The sequence below is a fragment of the Dendrobium catenatum genome, unplaced genomic scaffold (assembly GCF_001605985.2).
Source record: "Dendrobium catenatum unplaced genomic scaffold, ASM160598v2 fragScaff_scaffold_716, whole genome shotgun sequence".
Taxonomy (NCBI): domain Eukaryota; kingdom Viridiplantae; phylum Streptophyta; class Magnoliopsida; order Asparagales; family Orchidaceae; genus Dendrobium; species Dendrobium catenatum.
Genome location: NW_021319178.1, coordinates 15,395,189 through 15,419,366, shown reverse-complemented (window position 1 = coordinate 15,419,366; position 24,178 = coordinate 15,395,189). Strand labels below are relative to the sequence as shown.

The window sequence follows — 24,178 nt, the reverse complement described above, 5'->3', positions numbered from 1 at the left end:
TGAAGACGAAGTGGTAGAAATGATTTGATAGAGGAGAAATAGGTGTCATAAGTATATTTTAAAATTTTTAGGTATTAAATATACAAAATAATCAAATTTCAAATCTTATGTATGTAAATCCCCTTCTTTTTTATCCAATGAGGCGCCAACAATAACAAATCAAGGCTTTCTCGGTTGGCAGCTAGCTGTTATTAGGCTCTTGAGTTGATCTGAAGTGGAAGGAGCAGACGCGCCCACGACCCACAACACAGAAAGAAGAACCGAAATCATCTGGAACTCGTGGTCCTAATTTGCCACTTCTTTGTTTCCAATCTGCTGCTCGTCACCAATTTCTGGTGATCTTTTTTGCGCTCAAAACTACTGTGTTATTAAGATAAAAACCCAGATCAAGCAAGATGCCCGATTCCGAGCGTTTCTCGATTTTCTCAAAAGGAAAGAGAAGTGATAATTTAAGAAAAAGAGGAGAGGGGTAAAGTGACAATGGAGTCGCCGTTCAAGCCCGATATTCTTAAGGGGAAGGTGGCGCTCGTGACGGGAGGAGGATCCGGGATCTGCTTCGAGATCTCCACGCAGCTCGGGAAGCACGGCGCCGCCGTTGCCATAATGGGTCGCCGCCGTAGCATCCTTGACACCGCCGTCGACGCCCTCCGGTCGCAAGGCATTCGCGTAATGTCTCTATCCCAATTATGGAACTTTCTTCAAGTTGATCCATCTCGAAAGGGTTAATTTAAGTGCAATGTCGAAGGGATTTGTGTTTACACGCGTTTGCTTTATGTGGTTCGTATCTCAAATTGGATGATGATTCTTTTTTGGTTGCAGCTTTTCTTCTATTTAATTCTTAAAGAGAAGTATTGATTTCTTTTGAGCAATAGTAAGATGAGACTGGAGCTGTTCTTAAGCTGTCTCAAATATACTCTGAGATGCCAGGCTGATTAATGAAGCTAATTACTTTATAAATGTAGGGATAAAGATTACATAAATTGACCAATTCCTAGTTCTATGTTGGTCGAAGCTTCACGCCGAAGAGCTTAGTTAGCACATGTACTGTATTGAATAGCCATTAATTCTACAGAAGATTCTGATAATTTAATTGTATATAGTATAACCAAAAACACTATTATGATATACGACGGACTCACCTGTGCACGCGAGGAGACGACGCCTGGATTCAGCAGCCGACGGGCATACCTGCAAGAACAAGGAACATAGCAATAGAATAGTAACTTGGGAGAGAAGAACTTTTAGTATATCTGTATGTATCCTATCAGAGTCCCTTTTATAGCTATATAAGCCAGGAGGCCTCTCCATTAGTAACTAACAGAAAGAAAGGTAAGATCGTACAAAAAGTAAGAAAAAAGGGTAAGGTAGTGGCCACAGTGGCAGCGTGTGCTTCTCATGTGCCTGCGGAGGAGATTATCCGCATCAGGTCTCCCCGTCTTCAGAAGAACTCGTCTCCGGCGAGGTTAAAACGGTGTTGGCGTCATCGGGAGGGTGATACGAATGTATGTCCGACACATTAAAAGTAGAAGACGTCTGGATATCTGCCGGCAAATCAATGACATATGCATTGTCGTTTATTTTCCTCAGAACAGGGAAAGGCCCGATCTTCCTGGGACTAAGCTTGGTGTAGGTGCCAATAGGGTAGCGCTCTCGTCGGAGTCGCAGCATTACTAGGTCGCCAGGGTTGAAGCTTTTGAAACGCCTATGAGGGTCGACTTGTTGCTTGTACAGGCGGTTAGATTCGGTTAATTTGTGATGTACCTGATCCACAATGTCTTTGAATTGCTCGGCGGCCTGTGCAGTAGCAGTGCTATGGCACTTTGGAAGTATAGCGACATCAACTACCTGGTTGGGCATTTTGGTATACACAATGCTGAATGGGCAATGGCCAGTGGATCGGTTTGGCATTGAGTTAAAAGCGAATTCAGCTTGACTTAGCATCTCCTCCCACTTCTTTGGGTGGTCTTGAATTAGGCAGCGTGGCATATTACCGAGAGTCCGGTTCACCACTTCAGTCTGGCCGTCAGTTTGCGGGTGATAGGCGGAGCTAAGGTTGAGCTCCGTGTGAAGACGTTTCCACAAGTCACGCCAAAAGTGACTGACGAATTTAACGTCGCGGTCGGAGGTGAGACTCCGAGGTACCCCGTGGAGGCAGACGATCTCCTTGAAGAAGAGTTTAGCGACATGAACGGCGTCGAAGGTCTTCTTGCAGGGGATAAAGTGCATCATTTTGGAGAACCTATCCACCACTACCATGATTGAATCGGCACCAATTTTGGTTCGCGGAAGGCCCAGGACAAAATCAAGACTAAGATCTTCCCAAATTGAATCTGGTGTGGGAAGGGGTAGGTACAAACCGGTGTTTTGTGCTGTCCCTTTATAGGTCTGACAAACCGAGCATCTCTCTACAAAGCGGGACACATTGCGGGATAAATGGGGCCAAAAGAACCGTGCCTACAGCTGGGCCAGAGTTCTATCCCTTCGGACATGGGCAGCCAAGTTGCCGCAGTGCACTTCCTTGATTAGGAAGGGACGCCAGGATGACTGCGGTATGCAGAGACAGTTGGCTTTAAACAGGAATTTGTGGCGAAGACTATAGTCACTTGGTGGCTGCCCGGATTGGCATTGCTCCCAGAACTATGCGAAGTCCTCATCAGTCGCGTATAGAGTCTTTAACTCTTCGAGTCTGGTGATCTCGGTTTGTAGCCTGACCAACATAGCGGCCCTTCGACTAAGCGCGTCGGCCACTCGATTGAGCTTGTCCGCCTTGTGTTGTAGCACAAACGTGAATTTCTGGAGAAAGACGATCCAACGAACGTGCATACGGCTTATGTTCTTCTGATTGTTAATATACTGAAGGGCTTGATTGTCGCTGCACAAGACGAAGTCCTGATGGAGGAGGTAGTGCTCCTATTGTTTCAAAGCTCTTACGAAGGCGTACAACTCCTGTTCGTAAGTAAACCACTTTTGTCATACCGTACTGAGCTTCTCACTGAAGAACTCGATCGGTCGGGAGTCCTGCAATAGCACAGCACCAATTCCCACGGACGAGGCGTCTGTATCCACATGAAATGGCTTGTCAAAGTTAGGCAGGGTCAGGACCGGAGCGGAGCACAGGGCTTCCTTAATGGTGTCGAAGCTATGTTGCTGTGCGGTGGTCCAAGTGAAACTGCCAGCCTTTAAACAGTCAGTGAGAGGGGCCACGAGGATGCTAAACCCGCGGATGAATCGACGATAGAAGTTTGCTAGGCCGTGGAAGCTTCGGACGCCAAACAACGTTTGAGGAGTAGGCCATTCACGGATCGATTGGACCTTCCGTGGATCTACTTCCACACCATTGGCGGACAAAATGAACCCCAGAAAATGGACGCTGGAGGACGCAAATTCACACTTGTGTGGATTCAAATAGAGCTTGTGCCGCTGGAGCAGTTGCAAGATGTCCGACAGGTGCTTTATGTGATCTGAAAGGTTAGTGCTATAAACAAGGATATCATCAAAATAGGCCACATAAGTCTTCCCCAAGAACGGTTGCAGCACCTCCTGCATTAAGCGCATGAAGGTAGAGGGTGCATTGCAAAGCCCGAAGGGCATTACCTTCCATTTGTAGAGGCCATCGCGCGTTTTGAAGGCGGTCTTCCACTCGTCTCCGGGGCGAATGCGGATCTGATGGTAGCCACTGCGAAGGTCCAACTTGGAGAAGATTGCGGCTCCCTCCAGTCGATCTAGTAAATCCGAGACCCTGGAGACCGGGAACCTGTATTTCACAGTGATTTTGTTAATGGCGCGGCTGTCGACGCACATACGCCATTGACCATCCTTCTTCGGCACCATTAGCACTAGCACAGCACACAAGGACTCAAGCTGGGTTGGATCGTTTGTTTGCTAAGAAGATCTTCGATGATATCTTGCAAGATGGAATACTCCTTGGCGGTCATACGGTAGTGTGGTAGATTAGGCAAGGTGGCGCCGGGAACAAGCTCAATCTGATGTTGTATTGACCACAGAGGCGGAAGGCCGGGTGGTAAATCAGGAGGCAGGACGTCCACGAACTTGGATAACAATTCTTGGATCTCAGCTGGAGGTGGGACGGTGACAAAACTACTATGGTTGTCGGATACCACCAGAGCCATAATAGAGTCAAGATCTTGTCGGGATTGTAATAACATCTTACCCGAGGTAACATAGACCGCATTAGGAGCGGAGGCTACACCTGTGGGAGTTGGGTTCTGCGGACAGAGCCTAAGCTTCTTCCCCTTCCAGTCGAGAGTGTAGACATTCTGCCTGCAATTGTAGACGGCGTCCATGTCATACTGCCATGGCCTTCCCAGAATAAGGTGGCAGATATCCATGTCGATCACGTCACAGAGCACTTCGCAAGCATATTGTTTTCTGATCGAAAGGCCCACACGACACATCTCGGTCACCGTCACTTCCGTGCCCTTCCTGATCCAGCTGACCTTGTAGGGGTGTGGGTTAGCAGTGGTCTTCAACTGGAGAGCTTGAACTACCGTACGGGAGATTACGTTCTCAGTACATCCGCTGTCAACCAAAACTTCGCAGACTTTCCCCTGAATTGTACAGTGCGTCTTGAACAAGGCATTTCGTTGGTAATGAGTAGGAGCCCGCGGAGCTAGTAATAGCTTTTGAATGACACAAACTACTGGTCTCCGTTGTCACCATGAACATCCTCAAAACCATCCTCGGAATCGGGTTCACCAGAGGCATGATCGCCTTCTGTCAGCGGATGTTCTCCATCTATAAGTTGTATCCGTTGCCGGTTCGGGCACTCGTTGGACTTGTGTCCCGGTTGAAAGCACCTGAAGCACTTCAATGTATTGGGTCTACCATAAGGATTTTCCCGTGCGGGCAAAGGAGCCTTGCATTGTGTTCGAGACTCGGCAGCGGTCCCAGGTCCTGGTGGGGTGGATACGCTGGGCGATGAACGTGACGCCTAAGGCGTCTGAACACTTGAGGGCGGTCCTTTGGAGACTTCGGCATGAGACTCACCATAGCTTCTCCTCGCCAACTGACTACGGGAATGCCGTGACAATTGCGTCTCAGCTTTCAGGGCGAAATTCATAGCTTGGCTCAAGGTCCATACAGAATTAAGTTCTAATTTGTCCTGTATTGACTCACGGAGACCGCCAGTATACCGAGCAACGAGCTGGGTTTCGGATTCTCGGAGGTTATTGCGGGCTTAAACGGTAGAATTCTTCAGTGTACTCGCTCACGGATCGGTGGCCTTGAGTACATTGTTGATATTGAAGATATAGTATCTGTTCGTAATCTGTGGGCAAGAAATGGTTCTGGAGAAGCTGCTTCATTCGCGGCCAGTTACGAATTGGCCCGCGCCCTTCCCGCAGACGCGTTTGAAGCAGTTGTTGCCACCACGCACTATCCCCGCCTTTCAGACGACAGGCGACATACTTAACTTGCTTATCCTGGGCAATGTCCATGTAGTCGAAAAAGGACTCTTGTCGTCAGAAGCTTTTCGGGACGTCTATGCAGCCATCACTTCGATGCTAGCTCTGATACCAACTGACGGACTCACCCGTGCATGCGAGGAGACGATGCCTGGATTCAGCAGCCGACGGGCATACCTGCAAGAACAAGGAACAAAGCAATAGAACAGTAACTTGGGAGAGAAGAACTTTTAGTATATATGTATATATCCTATCAGAGTCCCTTTTACAGCTATATAAGCCAGGAGGCCTCTCCATTAGTAACTAACATAAAGAAAGGTAACGATCGTGCAAAAAGTTAGCAAAAAGGGTAAGGTAGTGGCCACGGTGGCAGCGTGTGCTTCTCATGTGCCTGCGGAGGAGATTATCCGCATCAATATAAGTTCAGCTGCCTCAAGTAAAATCGAAAAGAAATGTTTGTTTTTGTTAAATTTGATTAGTTTAAATAGATAATGTAGAAATACTATTAATATTTATAGCTTCATTGAATTAAGACTAGATAAATTGTCCTGTCGAAGACTTTATGCAATGATTATTAAAAAGGTATCCTCTTTCCTGTAGTAATATCTATATTGTTGTTCTTTGTGGTCAAACCTTGAATTTTCTGTCATGAAACGATTTTCTTATTGAGCTCCAGGAGATTCTTTGCTGCAGGCCGAGCTAATTAGATATTAGAAGAATATGGAGGACGCGGGGGTTTTTAAGTTGAGAACTTTGAACTGTGATCGCAAGGACAGATAACTATTTTAGTAATTTGAGGATGAAAGCTATGCACACAAAAAAAATCGTGTAGTTCAATGAGTCAGTAATTGTTATTATATAATCTAGAGATTGGTCTTTAATTTGACTTTATTAGATTTGTTCATATTTTTTTTTATGACAGTTTTATATTGTAAGCTAGAATTCCTCCATATTAAAAGGTGAACGAGTTAAGTTGTAATTGAACAAGAGTCAAATTACAACAGCAACAACATCAAGCCTATGTCCCACTACGTGGGTTCGGCTACATGAATCCTTTTTTCTCCATTGTGTTCTATTAAAAGTCAAATTATCGTTTAAATCTAATAAAGAAAGATTATTTCTAATATTTTCTAACATTGTCTTTTTAGTCATACCTCTACCTTTCTTAACATAAGTCAAATCTAATATCTCTACTTTCCTAACCGGGTCATCGGAAGGCCGCCGTTTTATCTGACCAAACCATCTAAGATGACTCTCTCTAATCTTATCTTCCACTGGAGCTACTCCAACCTTTTCGTATATGCTCATTTCATATCCTATCTCTAAGGGTAAAGCTACTCATCCACCTGAGCATCCTCATCTCTGCAACACTTAACTTAGTATTATGCTTCTCTTTTAATAACCAATATTTGGCACTATAAAGCATTGCAGGACTCACCACCATCTTATAGAATCTTCCCTTAAGTTTGAGGGGGGCTTTTCTATCAAATTAATAAAACTTATTTTCTTTGCTCCAAATTTACACCTATGTGATGTAAGAGTATTAAATTTCGACTCATATATGGTAGGTAAAAAATGATCTAAATGTATTAAGTGATTAGCTCTCACCAATAAATCGAAGTAGCCCAACTTTAGCCTCCTTTTGATCTACACTCCCTAAAAAGTGGTGTTAGGACTAATGGTTTGAAATAGTTGAAAACATGCTTGACTTCAGGCGTATGTAACCCAACTTTAGCCTCCCTTTGATACAATCTCCCTAAAAATTGGTTGGGCTAATGTTTGGACTTAGCTCACCTGTTTTCATGCGGTTTGTAGCTTCCCTAAAAGTTAATATGAACTTGTCATGTTCGCCCTATGTTTTTTTTTTCTCCTTAAGCATTTGGTCTCCATGAGAACAAACTAGAGTTTCTTTAAAATCATATATATTCCAGCAACGTCAAGCCTCAATTTATTTGCTTGATAACTATAAGATGGCTCCATCTTCAGCATTGCTGTTGACTTTACCATGGTTTCAAGACGTTTATGATATCTTAGGAAACAAATACGTTATATTTTTTTAGGCTCTATTACTTCCTTTGGGAGCATTGTCGATGCTTTTGTCCTTAGCATCTACACACGCCCCCACATAAAAGGTATTTGCTATTTTAAACTAGATTTAGTGCTGAATATAAAAAACACTCTCTTTATTTTGTATTTCAGGCTATTGGATTTCAGGGAGATGTCCGCAAACAGGAAGATGCAAGAAGGGTTATAGAAAGTACCATTAGCCATTTTGCAAGGCTTGACATTCTTGTAAATGGGGCGGCAGGCAATTTTCTAGTATCTCCCGAGGACTTATCAACTAATGGTTTCAGGACAGGTAGGATTAGCTTGTTTTGCATTCTCTTTCCTCTCTTTTTATTTGTTGCTTTCAAATAAGGTCTAGCATGATATGATTTTGCTTTTTTTTTAATAAAGAAATGATTTATTAACATTAAAGATAGTATGTGATAATTTTTGCCAATTCTTATGGGCAGCATCTTGAAGCGAGCTTAAGGTGGTTGTCTTGTAATAAATGTGGAGTAATAGGGGTTTATGATATGAATAATGTTAGGATTAGAAGTGTAAATAAGTCAAGCTGAGCTTGAGCCATCCTTGATTTGAGCTTGAGTTTGATTAAGTAATCATGTTCAAACTCGAGCTAAAGCTTAATTTTACATGTTTGAGTTGGCTCACGGGTTGGCTCGTTTCTTATAAAAGAGAGAATTTATAATTATTCTAATAACATGATAAAAGAATAAGAATTTAAATTAGAAATAATAAGAATTACTTGAAATAAGGAAAAGAGAATTTTTAAATAATTGTGAAAACTTTCTACTAAATTTATTGAATTTTTATATTAAGTGTGTTTTATATTAACATTTTTTTAAAAAGTCGGCTCAAGAGCTAACTTGTCTACCAAATATTTCTCTGATAAAATTTGGGTTGGCCCATAGAACTTAGGTTACATACAGTTTGTGAGTATGGAAGAATTCCCTGCTTATTATGTGCATTGTAACTCATTGGGTCATTCAAAGGTTGAATGTTCTATTTTACATCCGCATCTTAAAATTTCTTCTGCTATCCCTGCTTCTTCTATTCAGCCCTCAAATAATATGTTGCGTGGGTGTGGGGAAGTCTCTGTTGAGCTTCCTTTAGCTGTAAATGTTTCGTATGAACATGTGGCTTTGGCTTCTTTTGGCCTTATTATTTCGGATGATGGTGTCAATGATTTGGCGCTGGATTTAGGTAATGAAGGTTCTTGTGCTGATAAGGATTTGGCTTTGAATCTGGATCCTGTTGATGCTGTTGTCGGGAATGATGTTGGTCTTTCAGTGGAAGATGTTGGTCCTTTGGATTCTGTCTTACCCTTGAATGATCCCGTTTTTGTTGGAGAGGATGGGGTGCCTTCAACTTTTGATTGCCCTAGAATAGATGGTGTTGAAGGTCTTGATGTCTCCTTGAATGGCAATAATTGTTGCATTAATCTTATTTCTAGTCATACTTGTGCTGATGATGTGGAGGTGTCAAGAGACAATTTTGTTTCTTTGGTTCATGAGGGTGCTGAAGCTTCGGATGAGCAGGGAATTTCAGATGATGTGAGCCCTGCGATGCAAATTTCACATATTCATTCTATAATGCCTCTGGTTGATGTGTCAATTTCTGTTATCTCAAATGTTGATATGTTAGCTCATATTCATAGGGATAATGTTGTGAGGCATGCTGATTGGCTAGATGATGGCAATTCTTCAGCAGGTGGGGAAGAAATTAATGAGTTAGATTTGGATGCTCGGGACAACTTTGACTTAAAGTCTTCTTCAAATTGCGGATGTTGGGTTTTTTAAAAATAGTGTTAAGCATAGAAAACGTAAATCTAAAAAGAAATGAGTTCTCTTTTAGGAGGTTTTTTTTTGTTTTATGGTTAATCTTGTTATTGTTGGTTTTGCTGCGATGGATTCGGGTCAGGACAATGATGAAGCAGGTCTCCTGCATGCACCTCGGACGGTCATGGCTTGGTAGGCAACCTAGGTGGTTCTTTACTTGTAATTTCGGCTGTTTCCTTATTTACCTCATTGGTTGGCTCAAGCCTGGCAACCAGGTGGCGGTCTGAGTCCAATTGACTTTGGGGAATTTCCTTCTTGATTTTTTTCAACTTGTTTGGCCCTGCTGTTTCTTTTTTTTTTTTTTTTTTATTTTTTGATTTTTTTAACTTGTTTGGCCCCTCTTTTTTTTTTTTTTTTTTTTTGTAATCTCGATCTATGTGGCCATTATGGGTCTCTGAAAGGATTCTGCTCGTGGGATTCTAATGTAAAGAGTACGACCGCACTATCCCATAGGACAAAACGATCGTAGGTCTTTACAATCGACACAAGCAGGCCGATGGAAGAGCGGATTGAGTTATATATACGATTAGCTATAGAGAATAGCAGCTTTCACCTACACACCTCGATGGATAATAATATATATAACCCAAAATTTCACGAGATTTTCCCCATTCGATACATCAGCTCGAATGGGGTTTATTTGATTGTGGGGATCGGTTTCCTACGGGCGCAAGCTCCCGTAGTTAATTACATCTTAGACCTTGATCTAAGAAAACTCTCGATTAAGGATGTTAGATTATCTTCTCAAATGGGTTTAGTGCAAAGGAGTTTCTAGGCTTTCCTAATCAGAAGGGAAGATAGGCTCAATTTGGTTCAATCAATCATACGTGGTTCAAATCCACACTCGGTCGGTTTTAAGTAGAGGAAACTGGAGAAAAGGAAGAGACAATGCATTCAAACATGCATGAGAGAAAGAGGGAGGTGGCGTCATCTGTGTGACGCGAATTGGTAGGATTTATAGCCTCTGAAAGAAAGGAATGCTTACCCACCGATAAGGCGTACATTGGTACACTCGTACCACTAGCCTTAGATCCTAAATCTATAAATGATATAGTATCGTACATATGACATTAACATCTATGACCTAACTAATGCTATCTGGACTTGTACCTTGCCTGAAGAAGGAAGCCAGCTAAAATCCTAAGCACGACCAATCGTCCTATATGTATGTAAGATGAGAAGGCTCTATTCTAAGGAACCAAGGATTTGTAGTTAAAAAGGTTTAAATCAAGGACTCTATAATATGCAAAAGAATATACCTAGCGCTGTATATGATGCATGAAATAAATACAAAATATCCTTAAGTCTACTGATGTAATGCATGCATGTAAGGTGCGCTGTGAAGCAAGATGTGTAAAAATGCATTCATGACATCCAGAGTACAGAAAAAAAAATAAATAAACATACCAAAGGTACCCTTCAGGCAAGATACTCGCATCACATCACAATAGAAAATTATCCTAACGGTGCCCACTTCATGTGGGAAAACAACGATGCCCATGGCACAATAGGTAGCCTACTCTACATGCCTAAATGACCCTAATAGTCTCTAGGGCTCACAGAAGGGGAGGCAAGCTTTGACCTATAGGGTCAAAGCTTCGTTAGTGCACTACCCTATGGCTAGCTACCTAAACATGCTAGAATACCTATTAACAATATTTGTGTGGAGTGTAACAGTTTCGATATATAATTAAGAGTTTATTTTATAAGTTACAGAAATTATACCTGACTGTGGCGCTGCCACTTAATAGCTCCAAGCAAGTAAATTATTCTCGACCACACAAAGCATGAGGCACAGCCACATAAGAGCTTCAAGCGAGCATGTCACCCCAATGTACCATAGAGCATATCCATTTTTCACAAAAATCATCTAGCTTTATTTTCCCAAATGAAATGTTCATAAATGGTAATTTCGGCCACAAAAATTGCAGGATATTGACTGTAGCTAAGGGAAGAAATCGGGTAGACTAGGTAGATTGCGATAATAGCGAAGGAACAGAGCTCGGAGACCGTCGGGTTCAGTCCTAGGCTTGCGAATTTGAGAGAGGAAGAGGGCTCGGTGTCGCATAAGACCGACGTCGGGACGGCTGGAGGCATCGGGTACGGGTTCTATCGCGAACCAGGGGAGACAGGGATGCTGGCTTAGGGCTGGTTGAGGGCTTCAGCTTTGTCCAGGAACCCACAAACCAGAGGAGAAATCGGAAAGGGGGCTCGATCGGGGTCCTCTACGCACGGGAGGATGGGATATGAGTTAGATTTGGATGCTCGGGACAACTTTGACTTAAAGTCTTCTTCAAATTGCGGATGTTGGTTTTTTTAAAAATAGTGTTAAGCGTAGAAAATGTAAATCTAAAAATAAATGAGTTCTCTTTTAGGAGGTTTTTTTTTTTGTTTTTATGGTTAATCTTGCTATTGTTGGTTTTGCTGCGATGGATTCGGGTCAGGACAATGATGAAGCAGGTCTCCTGCATGCACCTCGGACGGTCATGGCTTGGTAGGCAACCTAGGTGGTTCTTTACTTGTAATTTCGGCTGTTTCCTTATTTACCTCATTGGTTGGCTCAAGCCTGGCAACCAGGTGGCGGTCTGAGTCCAATTGACTTTGGGGAATTTCCTTCTTGATTTTTTTCAACTTGTTTGGCCCTGCTGTTTCTTTTTTTTTTTTTTTGTAATCTCGATCTATGTGGCCATTATGGGTCTCTGAAAGGATTTTGCTCGTGGGATTCTAATGTAAAGAGTATGACCGCACTATCCCGTAAGACAAAACGATCGTAGGTCTTTACAATCGACACAAGCAGGCCGATGGAAGAGCAGATGGAGTTATATATACGATTAGCCATAGAGGATAGCGGCTTTCACTTACACACCTCGATGGATAATAATATATATAACCCAAAATTTTACGAGATTTTCCCCATTCGATACATCAGCTCGAATGGGGTTTATTTGATAGTGGGGATCGGTTTCCTACGGGCGCAAGCCCCCGTAGTTAATTACATCTTAGACCTTGATCTAAGAAAACTCTCGATTAAGGATGTTAGATTATCTTCTCAAATGGGTTTAGTGCAAAGGAGTTTCTAGGCTTTACTAATCAGAAGGGGAGATAGGCTCAATTTGGTTCAATCAATCATACGTGGTTCAAATCCACACTTGGCCTGTTTGAAGTAGAGGAAATTGGAGAAAAGGAAGAGACAATGCATTCAAACATGCATGAGAGAAAGAGGGAGGTGGCGTCATCTGTGTGACGCGGATTGATAGGATTTATAGCCTCCAAAAGAAAGGAATGTTTACCCACCGATAAGGCGTACATTGTTACACTCGTACCACTAGCCTTAGATCCTAAATCTATAAAAGATATAGTATCGTACATACGACATTAACATCTACGACCTAACTAATGCAATCTAGACTTATACCTTGCCTGAAGAAGGAAGCCAGCTAAAATCCCAAGCACAACCAATTGTCCTATATGTATGCAAGATGGGAAAGCTCTATCCTAAGGAACCAAGAATTTGAAGTTAAAAAGGTTTAAATCAAGGACTATAATATGCAAAAGAATATACCTAGCGTTGTATATGATGCATGAAATAAATACAAAATATCCCTAAGTCTATTGATGTAATGCATGCATGTAAGGTGCAATGTGAAGCAAGATGTGTAAAAATGCATGCATGACATCCAGAGTACAGAAAAAAAATAAATAAACATACCAAAGGTACCCTTCAGGCAAGATACCCGCATCACATCACAACAGAAAATCATCATAACGTTGCCCACTTCGTGTGGGAAAACAACGATGCCCATGACACAATAGGTGGCCTACTCTACATGCCTAAATGACCCTAATGGTCTCTAGGGCTCACAGAAGGGGGCTAGGGTCAAAGCTTTGTTAGTGCACTACCCTATGGCTAGCTACCTAAACATGCTAGAATACCTATTAACAATATTTGTGTGGAGTGTAGCAGTTTCGATATATAATTAAGAGTTTATTTTACAACTTGCAGAAATTATACCTGACTGTGGTGCTGCCACTTAATAGCTCCAAGCAAGCAAATTATTCTCGACCACACAAAGCCTGTGGCACAGCCACTTAAGAGCTTCAAGCGAGCAAGTCACCCCAATGTACCATAGATCATATCCATTCTTCACAAAAATCATCTAGCTTTATTTTCCCAAATGAAATGTTCATAAAATGGTAATTTCAGCCACAAAAATTGCAGGATATTGACTGTAGCTAAGGGAAGAAATCGGGTAGACTAGGTAAATTGTGATAATAGCGAAGGAATAGAGCTCGGAGACCGTCGGGTTCAGTCCTAGGCTTGCGAATCTGAGAGAGGAAGAGGGCTCGGTGTCGCATAAGGAAGGCCGACGTCGGGACGGCTGGAGGCGTCGGGTACGGGTTCGATCGCGAACCAGGGGAGATGGGGATGCTGGCTTAGGGCTGGTTGAGGGCTTCGGCCTTGTCCAAGAACCCACGAACCAGAGGAGAAATCGGAAAGGGGGCTCGGTCGGGGTCCTCTACGCACGGGAGGATGGGAGGAGGATGAGGAGATCGGGATCCGCCTGGGTTGCTTTCGAATGAGAGCGAGAGAGAGAGGGAATCAGTCCGAATCCGGGAGCCGAAGGCTTCCTCCTAGCCTTCTAACCGTCTCCCGACGTTCTGCTTCGCTCGAAACACCAAAACGGCCCCCCGCCCGTTTTAATCCTGCTAACGAGGGTCTGCCTTGTTCTAAAACGAGTGTATCACGAGACTCAGAAGCCCGGCAACGGCAGAGTCCAAATTTCAACACAATGAGAGTTGTTGGATCTAACTACCCGATTTGGAATTAAAATTCAAAATTCACTAAAAGCATATTGGAGTTTAATTGGAATCATCTTAGGCTGAATTGAGTCAAATTGGATGTGAATTTGATTCAGATGGGCTTGATTTAGAATTGGGCTGGGTTTGATCGATTTGATCAAATTAAACTCAAATTGAAATCGATTTAGGTCAAATCGAGCTTGTCGCGGTCAAAACAAATTGTTCGGGCTTGAATGAACAGGGTCAAGTCAAATTAACATCAATTCGGATCGATTCGAGTTCGAATTGGGCTCGACGAGGTCTAATTAAGTCGATCGAAAGTGCTCGAGCGAAAATAGAGGTCAACAGCCATCTCTTGGTCTTGTGGTGTATTACTCTTTATATCTAATAGATTTTATTTTGGAAAAAAAAAGCATACATACTCTTATAGCTGCGTTGCTAGTAGATGTCGCCTGAATCATTCTTTCTCTTGGTTATTAAAGAGAACCAAACTCCACTCTCTTCTGCTTTTCTCTATTCTCTTAGCTTATGTGGGATTCCAAACCTCTTCTAAAAAATCTTATTTATAGTAGTAATAAGAAATGAGTTTGAAAGTTTAAAATTAATTATAAAATCCTATAAGATTTTACAAAATATTCAAATTCAACAAAAGATCTCATAACTTACAAAAAAATTTAGCTATATCTTTGCAAATTTCAATCTAATATTTGCAATATAGGAAATCTCAATTATATCCTATAAAGATGTGATTGGAGGAAATTTTGACTATTCTTTAAGAGATAAGGAACAAAATGATCCCTAACTATTTAAAAGTCTCATTTTAGTCCCTTGATTTTTTTAAATAAGGACCTAAATGATCTCATGGGAAGATTAATTTAGTCCCTATTTAAAGTGCCAAGTGATGTGATACATGCAAGGAGTTTGCGAGAGATTAACAAGAGAATTTATTAAAAGTTACCAATATAAAATTATGCGTCAAAACAAAGTAAGTTTTTATAAATTCGCAGTCTTCTACTAGTTTAGGCAAAGAAGTACATGAAGATTAACCAAAACGCTCTTAATCAAATACAATGACAATCGTAATGCAATAGCTTATAACACAAATCCGAAATTTAATATTGAGATGTTCACCTTGAAGGTTTACTTTCTCTTTACGGTTCTAGGGCTTAGCGGATGAAGATCTTCCACACTAGACTTGAGATGACCACTAGGAGAAAAGAGTCGAGGATCTTGGTTGTTGGGAAGGTAGCCAGAGGTGGAGGAGTCAAAGATCGTCCGACGAGGAACCGCGGTGTTCTTGGTCGTTGAAGCTCGATATTCTCGGCGAGATAGTAAACGATGCGGTTGACGTAATGTTCCACTGTGTCGTCGTACTCCTAATCTGGTTCGTAGAAAGGGGAGAGTAGGATGCCGATCTTGCCTTGTGTGTTGTAAGCAAAGCCGTGGTTGATCTCAGGATCGGCCATGCACTATCGGAGAGAAGGAAGGGGAAGATTGTCTTCTTCGTCGGCTTCCAAACATAAGGAGAATGGGGGTTTTCACGAGGGAAGAGACACATGGGAGGGGCGGCTTGGGCTAGAAGAAGCGGAGGTAAAGTGAGATGGTTGAGAGATGGAGAATTATCTTAGAAAAGAAAATCTGATTTTAATTTTAGATTTTCGAATTGGGGAGGGAGGGAAAATTAATGCAAAATCAAAATCCCCAAATTAAGGTTAGGAGACGGCGGTTTTAGGAGGGGATTAGGGAAGCATTAATTGAGATTTTGAATTGGATTGGAGAGAGAAAGCATGGGTAAGGGGGGGCCGGCCATGTGGAGAGCAAAGGAGGGAAAATATTTTAAGCAAGAGGACAAAACCTTAAATCCGAAATTAAATTCAGATTTATGTATTAATGAGGGAGGGATGAATTTGAATTTCAAATTCAAACAAGGGGAGGTGGGTGATGGGCGAGAAATGGGTGGGGGAAATCGGTTGGAAGGAGGGTAGATGGATGCCGACGATATGGGGGAAGAATGGAATGGGGTGTAGGGGAAAAGAAGAAGACAACGAACCTCAAACTAAGGAATCCACCGCGGTTGACGGGTATTGCGTTCACCCACCTAGGGTCTCTCCTCTCATGAACTCACTTAGAGATCAAACAAGAAAACTAAAATTGCATTTCAATATTCATCATCCGATACAATAGAGGAGGCCACAATATATAGGTCTAAGGAAACAAAAATACAATGACGCAAATGTCCCTGGGGCTACAACTCAAAAGAAAGGGCACAATTGTAAATAGCAATTAATACATAAACATCAAAATAAAAACTAAGCATCAAAATAAAGGTTGTGGATCGTAGCCATCGATCTGCGCCTCCTACGCTGATATACTCGTCGAAAACGTCTGTCGATATCCTCATCACCAAGGGCCAAACTAGTACTTTTATATAATTGGAGATTATTTTGATGTTTCAAAAAAGGTAGTGGACTAATTCGATCATTTTCTCATTTCCTTAACATTAAATTAGTTATATCAGTTAGCCTAGTAGTTTCATCTTATCCGTTTTGAAGATCATAATTTGTGGTCTTATATTTTCACACTTTATGAAGTCAATAACTGTATTACTCTTATCTCTTTTCTTTGGGTTTCACAGTGCTGGATATTGATTCTGTTGGCACATACACGATGTGCCATGAAGCTCTAAAGTATCTAAAAAAAGGAGGGTCGGGGAAAGATCAATCTGCTACTGGTGGCCTTATTTTGAACATAAGCGCCACAGTACATTATACTGCAGCATGGTATCAGATTCATGTGTCTGCTGCCAAGGTATTTATCCTCACTCTGTTTTTCCTAAACGGTCACAATTACCACCCTTCCATCCTCCCACTCCCAACTCACCTTCTTTTGGGGACCAGTGGAATAATAAAATTTGATTTCTTTGTAATTAATGTTCTACTTGGGCAGGCAGCAGTTGATAGTATCACAAGGTCCTTGGCCCTGGAATGGGGTACAGATTATGAAATCAGGGTCAATGGAATTGCACCGGGACCAATTGAAGGCACTCCTGGATTGCAAAAACTTGCACCAGAGGAGATGAAGAACAAAGCACGAGAATACATGCCTCTTTACAGATTGGGAGAGAAATGGGATATCGCCATGGCTGCTCTCTTCTTGGCTTCTCATGCAGGTTCTTACCATTTTGTAATATTTATGAGTTTCTTCTTTTTCATTTATGATTTTCTCTTCTTTTTTTGTTCTCGCAGAGTGTTATCTTATAAGTAAACTTTTTATTCATAAATCATTAGAACAACTTTTATCTATTCATGTAACCTTTAGTCCATTACTCTACTTTCTAATCCTCTAAAAAAAATTTGATCTCTCTTCTAATTGACGTATTTTCTATCATTGATTGTACGATTCCAAATTACTTAAATCTATTCCCAATTATTTTATCTTCAATGAATTTTGTTACAACCATTCTTCTAATATAATTATTCTTTAATTTTCTTTTGTGTATCAAACATCATCTTAATATGCTTGTTTTGTCTGGCCTACTTAATAATCTTAAAAATTTTATTTGATCATGTAATAGTAATGAAATGTAGCAAAAAAAAACTTAGATGTGCCGTCCTGATAGTTAGAAGCTTTGTGGATGATATTTTTGTTATCCTAAGAAGATGGGCTTCCTGATTGGTTAAAACGTATAGCATAAATTTTCCAATCCGACCTAGGTTTCTCATATATATATATACCATTTTATAGTTTTCAAACATACTGTCAACCGGTTTATGTTCGTTTGCATCCTGAAAACTATGTATGGAGAGTTTCATTAATTCTCATAAAGATGTAATCATTCATCGAGCATGTAAAAAGCATGAGAATAATCAGACGAGATATAAAAGCCTACCCAGAAAACTCAATTTTACCCATATATTTCACTGAAAAAATTTGTTAATCCTCCAAGCAATATTATGAAAAATCCATGCATTATATTCCAGATCGTATATCCATGCATTAGATAGTCTATCACAACCTAGCTAGCATCATGACCTTACCTCGATCTGAGAAATCCCATAATAAAATCCATCATCACTTCTTCCCATTTCCACTCTAGATTAGGTAACAGTTGCAGAAGACCTCCCGGTCGCTGATGCTCGGCTTTCATGACAGGTTCTTTGAAACAAAATCTGTCACATCCATTTTCAATCCAAACCACCGGAATATATCTTTCATATTATTGTATATTTTGCTACTTCTGGGATGGATATTATATCCTAAATAATATGTTTCAGTAGAGTAACTTATCTCAGATCTTCAGAACTAGGAACCCACAATCTCTTTTTACAGAAAATGATATTAGAATCAGAATTGCAATTCAGGTTTATTACAATATTTATTTTGATCAATCAGTTTCAGTTACTCTAGATATGACTTATGGACTTCTTGAATCCTCTCCTATAGGGATAGTTGGATAATCATCTGAGTTAAAATATCAGAATCCTGATCAATATGAGAATCACCTCCAACTGTAATTCTTCTATATCCTGAATCAGATGTTTGTTAAAGGTAAGCAGAATACTTGAAATTCCAGAAGACTTTCTTCTTAAAGCATCTGTCACTATATTGGCTTTACCAGACTGATACTAAATAGTCAAATTATAATATTTGATCAGCTCAAGCTATCTCCTTTGTCTCATATTCAAATCCTTCTAAGTAAATATATATTTCAAACTCTAATGATCAGTGAATATCTCGCACGCAACTTTGTACACATAGTGCCTTCAAATTTTCAGAGCAAACACAATAGTAGAAAGCTATAAGTCATGTGTCAGAGAATTCCTCTTGTATGGCTTCAAGTGTAGGAAAGCATATGTTATAACTTTTCTATATTGCATCAAAACACATCCTAATCCTTTTAGTGAAGCATCACTAAATACCTAGAATCTTCTGTACCTGATTGGATAGTCATAACTAAAGCAGATGTCAAATAGTCCTTTAACTTCGAAAAGCTCTCACAGTCTGATGTCCGAATGAAAGCTGCTGTCTTTTGAGTCAGTCTCACCAGAGTTGCATAAATCAAAAAAGCCCTTTCACAAATTTCCTGTAATAGTCGATCATGCCTTAAAAACAATCTATTTTAGATATAGTAGTAAGTCTCAGCCAATCAACAACAGCCTGAATTTTATGGGGATATATAGAAATACCTGTACTGCTTTTCACGTTCCCCAGAAATGAGATACTCTTCAGGTATAATTCACACTTAGAAAATTTTGCTGCAACTGATGCTACGTTGGCATCTCTAGAATCATCCTCAGATGCACTGCATGATTTTTCATAGAAGCTAGGTGAACTAGAATATAATCTAGAAAGATGATCATAAACCTATCTAGATACTCCCTAAATACTCTATTTGTTAGATCCATAAAAAATGTAGGTGTGTTAATCACCCCAAAAGGCATGACTAAGAACTCATAATGCCTAAATCTTGTATCGAATGCAATCTTCACCATATCTTTTTTTGCCCTCACCTGATAATATACAAATCTCAGGTCAACATTAGAAAATACCAAAGCTCCTACAAGCAAATCAAATTGATCATCCATCCTTAGTAGAGGATAATTGTTCTTGATTGTTACCTTATTCAACTCTCTATAATCTATACACACACATCATGTTGTCCTTTTTTTTACATATAGAACATGAGCTCCACATAGAGATACACTAGGAATGACGAAATCTCGATTGACTAACTCCTGAAGTTGTACCTTCAACTCTTGAAGTCCCTTAGGTGTCATCCTATACGGAACCTTAAATATTGGAGTGGTACCAGGAAACACATCAATACATAACTCGATCTCTGTATCAGGCGGCATACTTGCTAACTCCTCAGGGAACACATCAAGAAATTCCCGTACTATCGGGTCATTAGTCAGAGATCCAAATCCTACACTCCTATTCCAAACAAATACTAGAAATACCATATTTCTTTTCCTCCACAACCTATCCACTTGTATTGTAGATAAGATAGAACTCATCTAACTCTTTGAATATAAGCAACTCTCATTACTCATAAATAAGGTAACTCTTTTCTTCAAATAATCGAGTCATGCTTCGTATCAACTCAACCAATACATACTCAGAATGATGTTGAATTCAGAAATAGGTAATAATATCAAACTAGATCTCTATTTTCTATCAGATATTTCAATATAATAGAAATATACTCTACTGGCTATCATATTATTTCCAGTCTGAAAAATAACAAAGTGAAAAAGATAATAATTCATAAGGCAAGTGCATCAAATTAAAATGTTTCTCAAAAATAAAATAAGGATTAGCTCTAAAATCGAATAAAATGCGGCATGACATATTAAAAATGTAGGTCACAACTGTAATCACATTTGGAGCGTCTCTAGCCTCATACTGAGTCAAAAAGTGTATACATGTGCTTGAACTGGAGCTTGAGAATGAAACTACCATATTCTCTCTGATCGCTCCCAAATGATCTCCCTACCATAGAACTAGAACCACTGCCTATGTTAGATGATACCTCAATAAACATACGTGAAGGAATTGTCCTCGATCTCCATGAAGATATAACAGAACTCTCACTTGGATCGGAACGTCGATCAAGCCCTGGGTGTGGACACTTAGTCATTTTGTGTCTAATCTAATAGCATCAAAAGCACTAACCTGCATCCTGCAGCACTAACCAAAATTTCTCCTGCCACAGCTCTAGCACAAAAGTGCACCACTAACAGAATCTCTAGAACTGGCATTGCTGCCCTACCAATAATTGATACAGGTTAACCACATCTCCTGGAATCTCTAGGTCCAAACCTACTCCTATTTCCATAAAAGCTGCTACCATAATATTTTCGCTAGACCTCTTCTTACTAGTAGTCTATCTCTGTTTAGAAGTTATCATATCATTCTCTATTAGATGGACTCTTTCCACTAACTCAGATAAATCAGTAATGTGAAACAGAAATAGTGCCCAAAAAAATTAGGGTCGGTAGGTATGACCTACTGAGTTTTGTGGACTCACACATATTCTACATCCTGTTTCTAGTAAGGGGAAAGGGAAAAGGGAAGGAGCCGGTTGAGTAGCTATAGTCTCAGGTTTTGATCTGTCTGAGTTTGTATATGTATTTTTTTATTGGGAAATTTACATGCATACCACTTATAACATCCTATTTACATATCTAACACCTAAAACTTTAATATTACATGCATACCACCTATATTATTTTAATATCAAATATACCACTTATATTTCTTTCATACCACTCATATATTTTATTTCTACCACTCATATTTGATATGAAAATGAACTATGTGTGGTATATATGTAATATTAAAGTTTCATGTGTTAAATATGTAGATAGAATAGTATAAAGTGATATGTATGTAAATCTCCCTTTTTTATTTTTGTACAGTCCTGGCTATTTATTTCTTTGTTCTATTTTGGTATGTAATCATGTATTGCAGGTTGTAGATTTTAGTGTAAATATATTTTGATGATAAAAAGAAAAAAATATATGGTTGAATTTATTTTATTATGATATAGAAATTAATTAGAAACTTTGTGGTATGTTAAATTTTAAAGAAATTTGAAAAATCTCCAAAACTTAGATCTTGAGCTTGACCTATCAGCATTCAACACAATATGACATATTCTGTTTGTAGGTCATATTGAGTTGGGTTGTAATACATAGACTCTCTTACCCCCTACACTCTATGATAAGGTGTCACACTCAAATCCTAGACAATTCCAATACAGTGATAGATCATGTTGAGATAGAGGTAGCAAAATAGGAGAACTTTATTTAATCTTCCAAAATATATTACATTCATCTGTCATGACATTTTTTTTCCTGTATAAATTTGGATCATTTGAGATCAATCCACATTTTTGCACACATCATAGCCACTTAATCCATTGCAGTACGGTAGACAATGGATAAAAAAAAACATAAACTTGTAATGTTTATAATCCAAAAAAAAAACACAAGTGAACTTAATCATGATCTTTGTGTGCAAAATTTCAAAGCATAAACATTCATATTTACAAAAAAGCGCATTTACTATTACCAAAAAGTATGCATTTTCAAATCGATCATCTACTCCATCTATTCTTTATCCTTTCCTAAAACAAATAACAATGCAAATACGATAATGATGAGCGTAAATCCCTAAAGGTTATATAATAGCTACCACAAAATTCAAAACAGAAAAACGAGAACAATATTTATGCTTACAGCATATAATTAAATTGTCGTGTCATGCTCATAAATGGAGAGTCATGTTCATTTGTATATCATGTCATATGCATATGGCCACTCAAATCAAAATAAATATCATGTCATATCATTTGTAATCATATAAACAAAAACATATTATTATTATTTGAGATCAATTGTAAGCATATAATGAAATAAATAATGCAAAAAAACCAATCGTTCCATTTCATATTTTATGCAATTTAAGGATTTGCATGGGAATTTATTTCTATCAATGGATGAATCAAAATCTACTATCAGAATCAATTAGCAATAATATTAGGATCGATTAGCTCAATTAGATTCCCTAGTTATGCCAAGGTGTTCTACAACATGCTCGTCAGCCAGTATGATGCCCATATATTTTTATGGTCTGTTAGCCATTGACATGCACTAGTTATAACTGCATCATGGTAACTTGTCATTCCTTATTATCATATTAGGGTGTACTCCTGCCCTCCTACTGTATCATTAAGGCAAGGCCATTAACTTGCTTTCATGCATGAATTTCCTTTGTATTAATCAAACTATGGATCATTTTTTTTTCATAGCCATTCTTTCTATCACTTGGGCATACCTTTACTTTGCATTCATAGTATAATCATCATTCATCTCTCATATGTACGATATGGAAACATCATATAATTGAGAACATGTCATAAATATGGAGGTATGTAGAATTATGCATGCACCATAGTAACCATATCAATCATATGATATCATGAATGCCACGTATAGGGATCCTGTAGAAAATCATGTAGTATTACATCCATTTCTGTGGAAAGAACTTAAACTCACATCCACACCATAATAGATTATGTACATTATTTGCCTCGGAATCATCATGAATGCATTGTATGTATGTTAGGGCATATGCAAAACATCATATAGCATGGTCAAATCACATCTCCATGACCTTATACATATGTGAATAGATGATAAAGACAATGAATACAAGGGAAACATTGTATTATCATTTGAATCATTTCAAACCCTCACAAAACACCAGAAATTCATGGGAGCAAAAAACATGTGCATGTAGAAATTTCATCAATGTTAAACCCTCCACTGATGTAGATTTGACCATCATAGTTACAACTATAGTTCCACCCATTTACTCCACAAGTAGGTGCAAAATCTTCCCGCCATCTTTATTAAAGGGCAAGAGTACCCTTGCTTGGCCTAGCAAGTGCACTCAAGCTTTACAAAGCTACGCCAAGTTTCACTTGGAGCGCCACAAAGGTTTTTAAAGAAAATAGCATGCCAAAGTTTTTTCTTGAACTTAGAAGGTGAGTTAATATTATCACCTTAAAATGCAACTAAATCTCTATTACAATAAATTAGAAGATGTACAATTGGAAAACAAACTAACAAACACCTTGAGATTGAATAAGAAATGTTACCAAATGAATCCTCAAAGGAATGGATTGCTTTTATGAACAACTTAAATTCCTTCATAATAGAATTATTATGCACTCATAGTATCTTTTTTCCCTTAGGTTTTTCCTTGCATCACATGTGATCTTCTTAAGCCTAAATACATATAAAATATCCATAAAAACATATAAAAATGTTCCCAAAGTCTCCCCCTCAAACTAGCTACAAACGGCTAGTCAAACCCTTACAACCACTTGTTGACTAACCCATTAGAATGCTGGTCGAGTCGCACTAGGACCTTGGCATGATTACTTTGCATCCACTCTAGCAGTCAGTATTGGTGAATGCAGTGCAGTTTTGGGAGTGGAATTAATGTTAAATAATGCTAAGTTTTGTTTTATTGATAATTATA

At 39.5% G+C, this 24,178-nt stretch overlaps 1 protein-coding gene across 1 annotated transcript in view; it reads left to right on the top strand.

The window, feature by feature from the left end:
- Positions 1–258: 258 nt before the first annotated feature.
- LOC110103734 (peroxisomal 2,4-dienoyl-CoA reductase) overlaps positions 259–24,178 on the top strand; it is a 32,894-nt gene continuing 8,974 nt past the window's right edge. The window contains exons 1-4 of the mRNA XM_020832550.2: positions 259–666; positions 7,623–7,782; positions 16,761–16,933; positions 17,072–17,294. Of these exons, the coding sequence (XP_020688209.1) occupies positions 481–666; positions 7,623–7,782; positions 16,761–16,933; positions 17,072–17,294 (742 nt within the window). The 5' untranslated portion in view covers positions 259–480. The remainder of the gene's footprint in view (positions 667–7,622; positions 7,783–16,760; positions 16,934–17,071; positions 17,295–24,178) is intronic.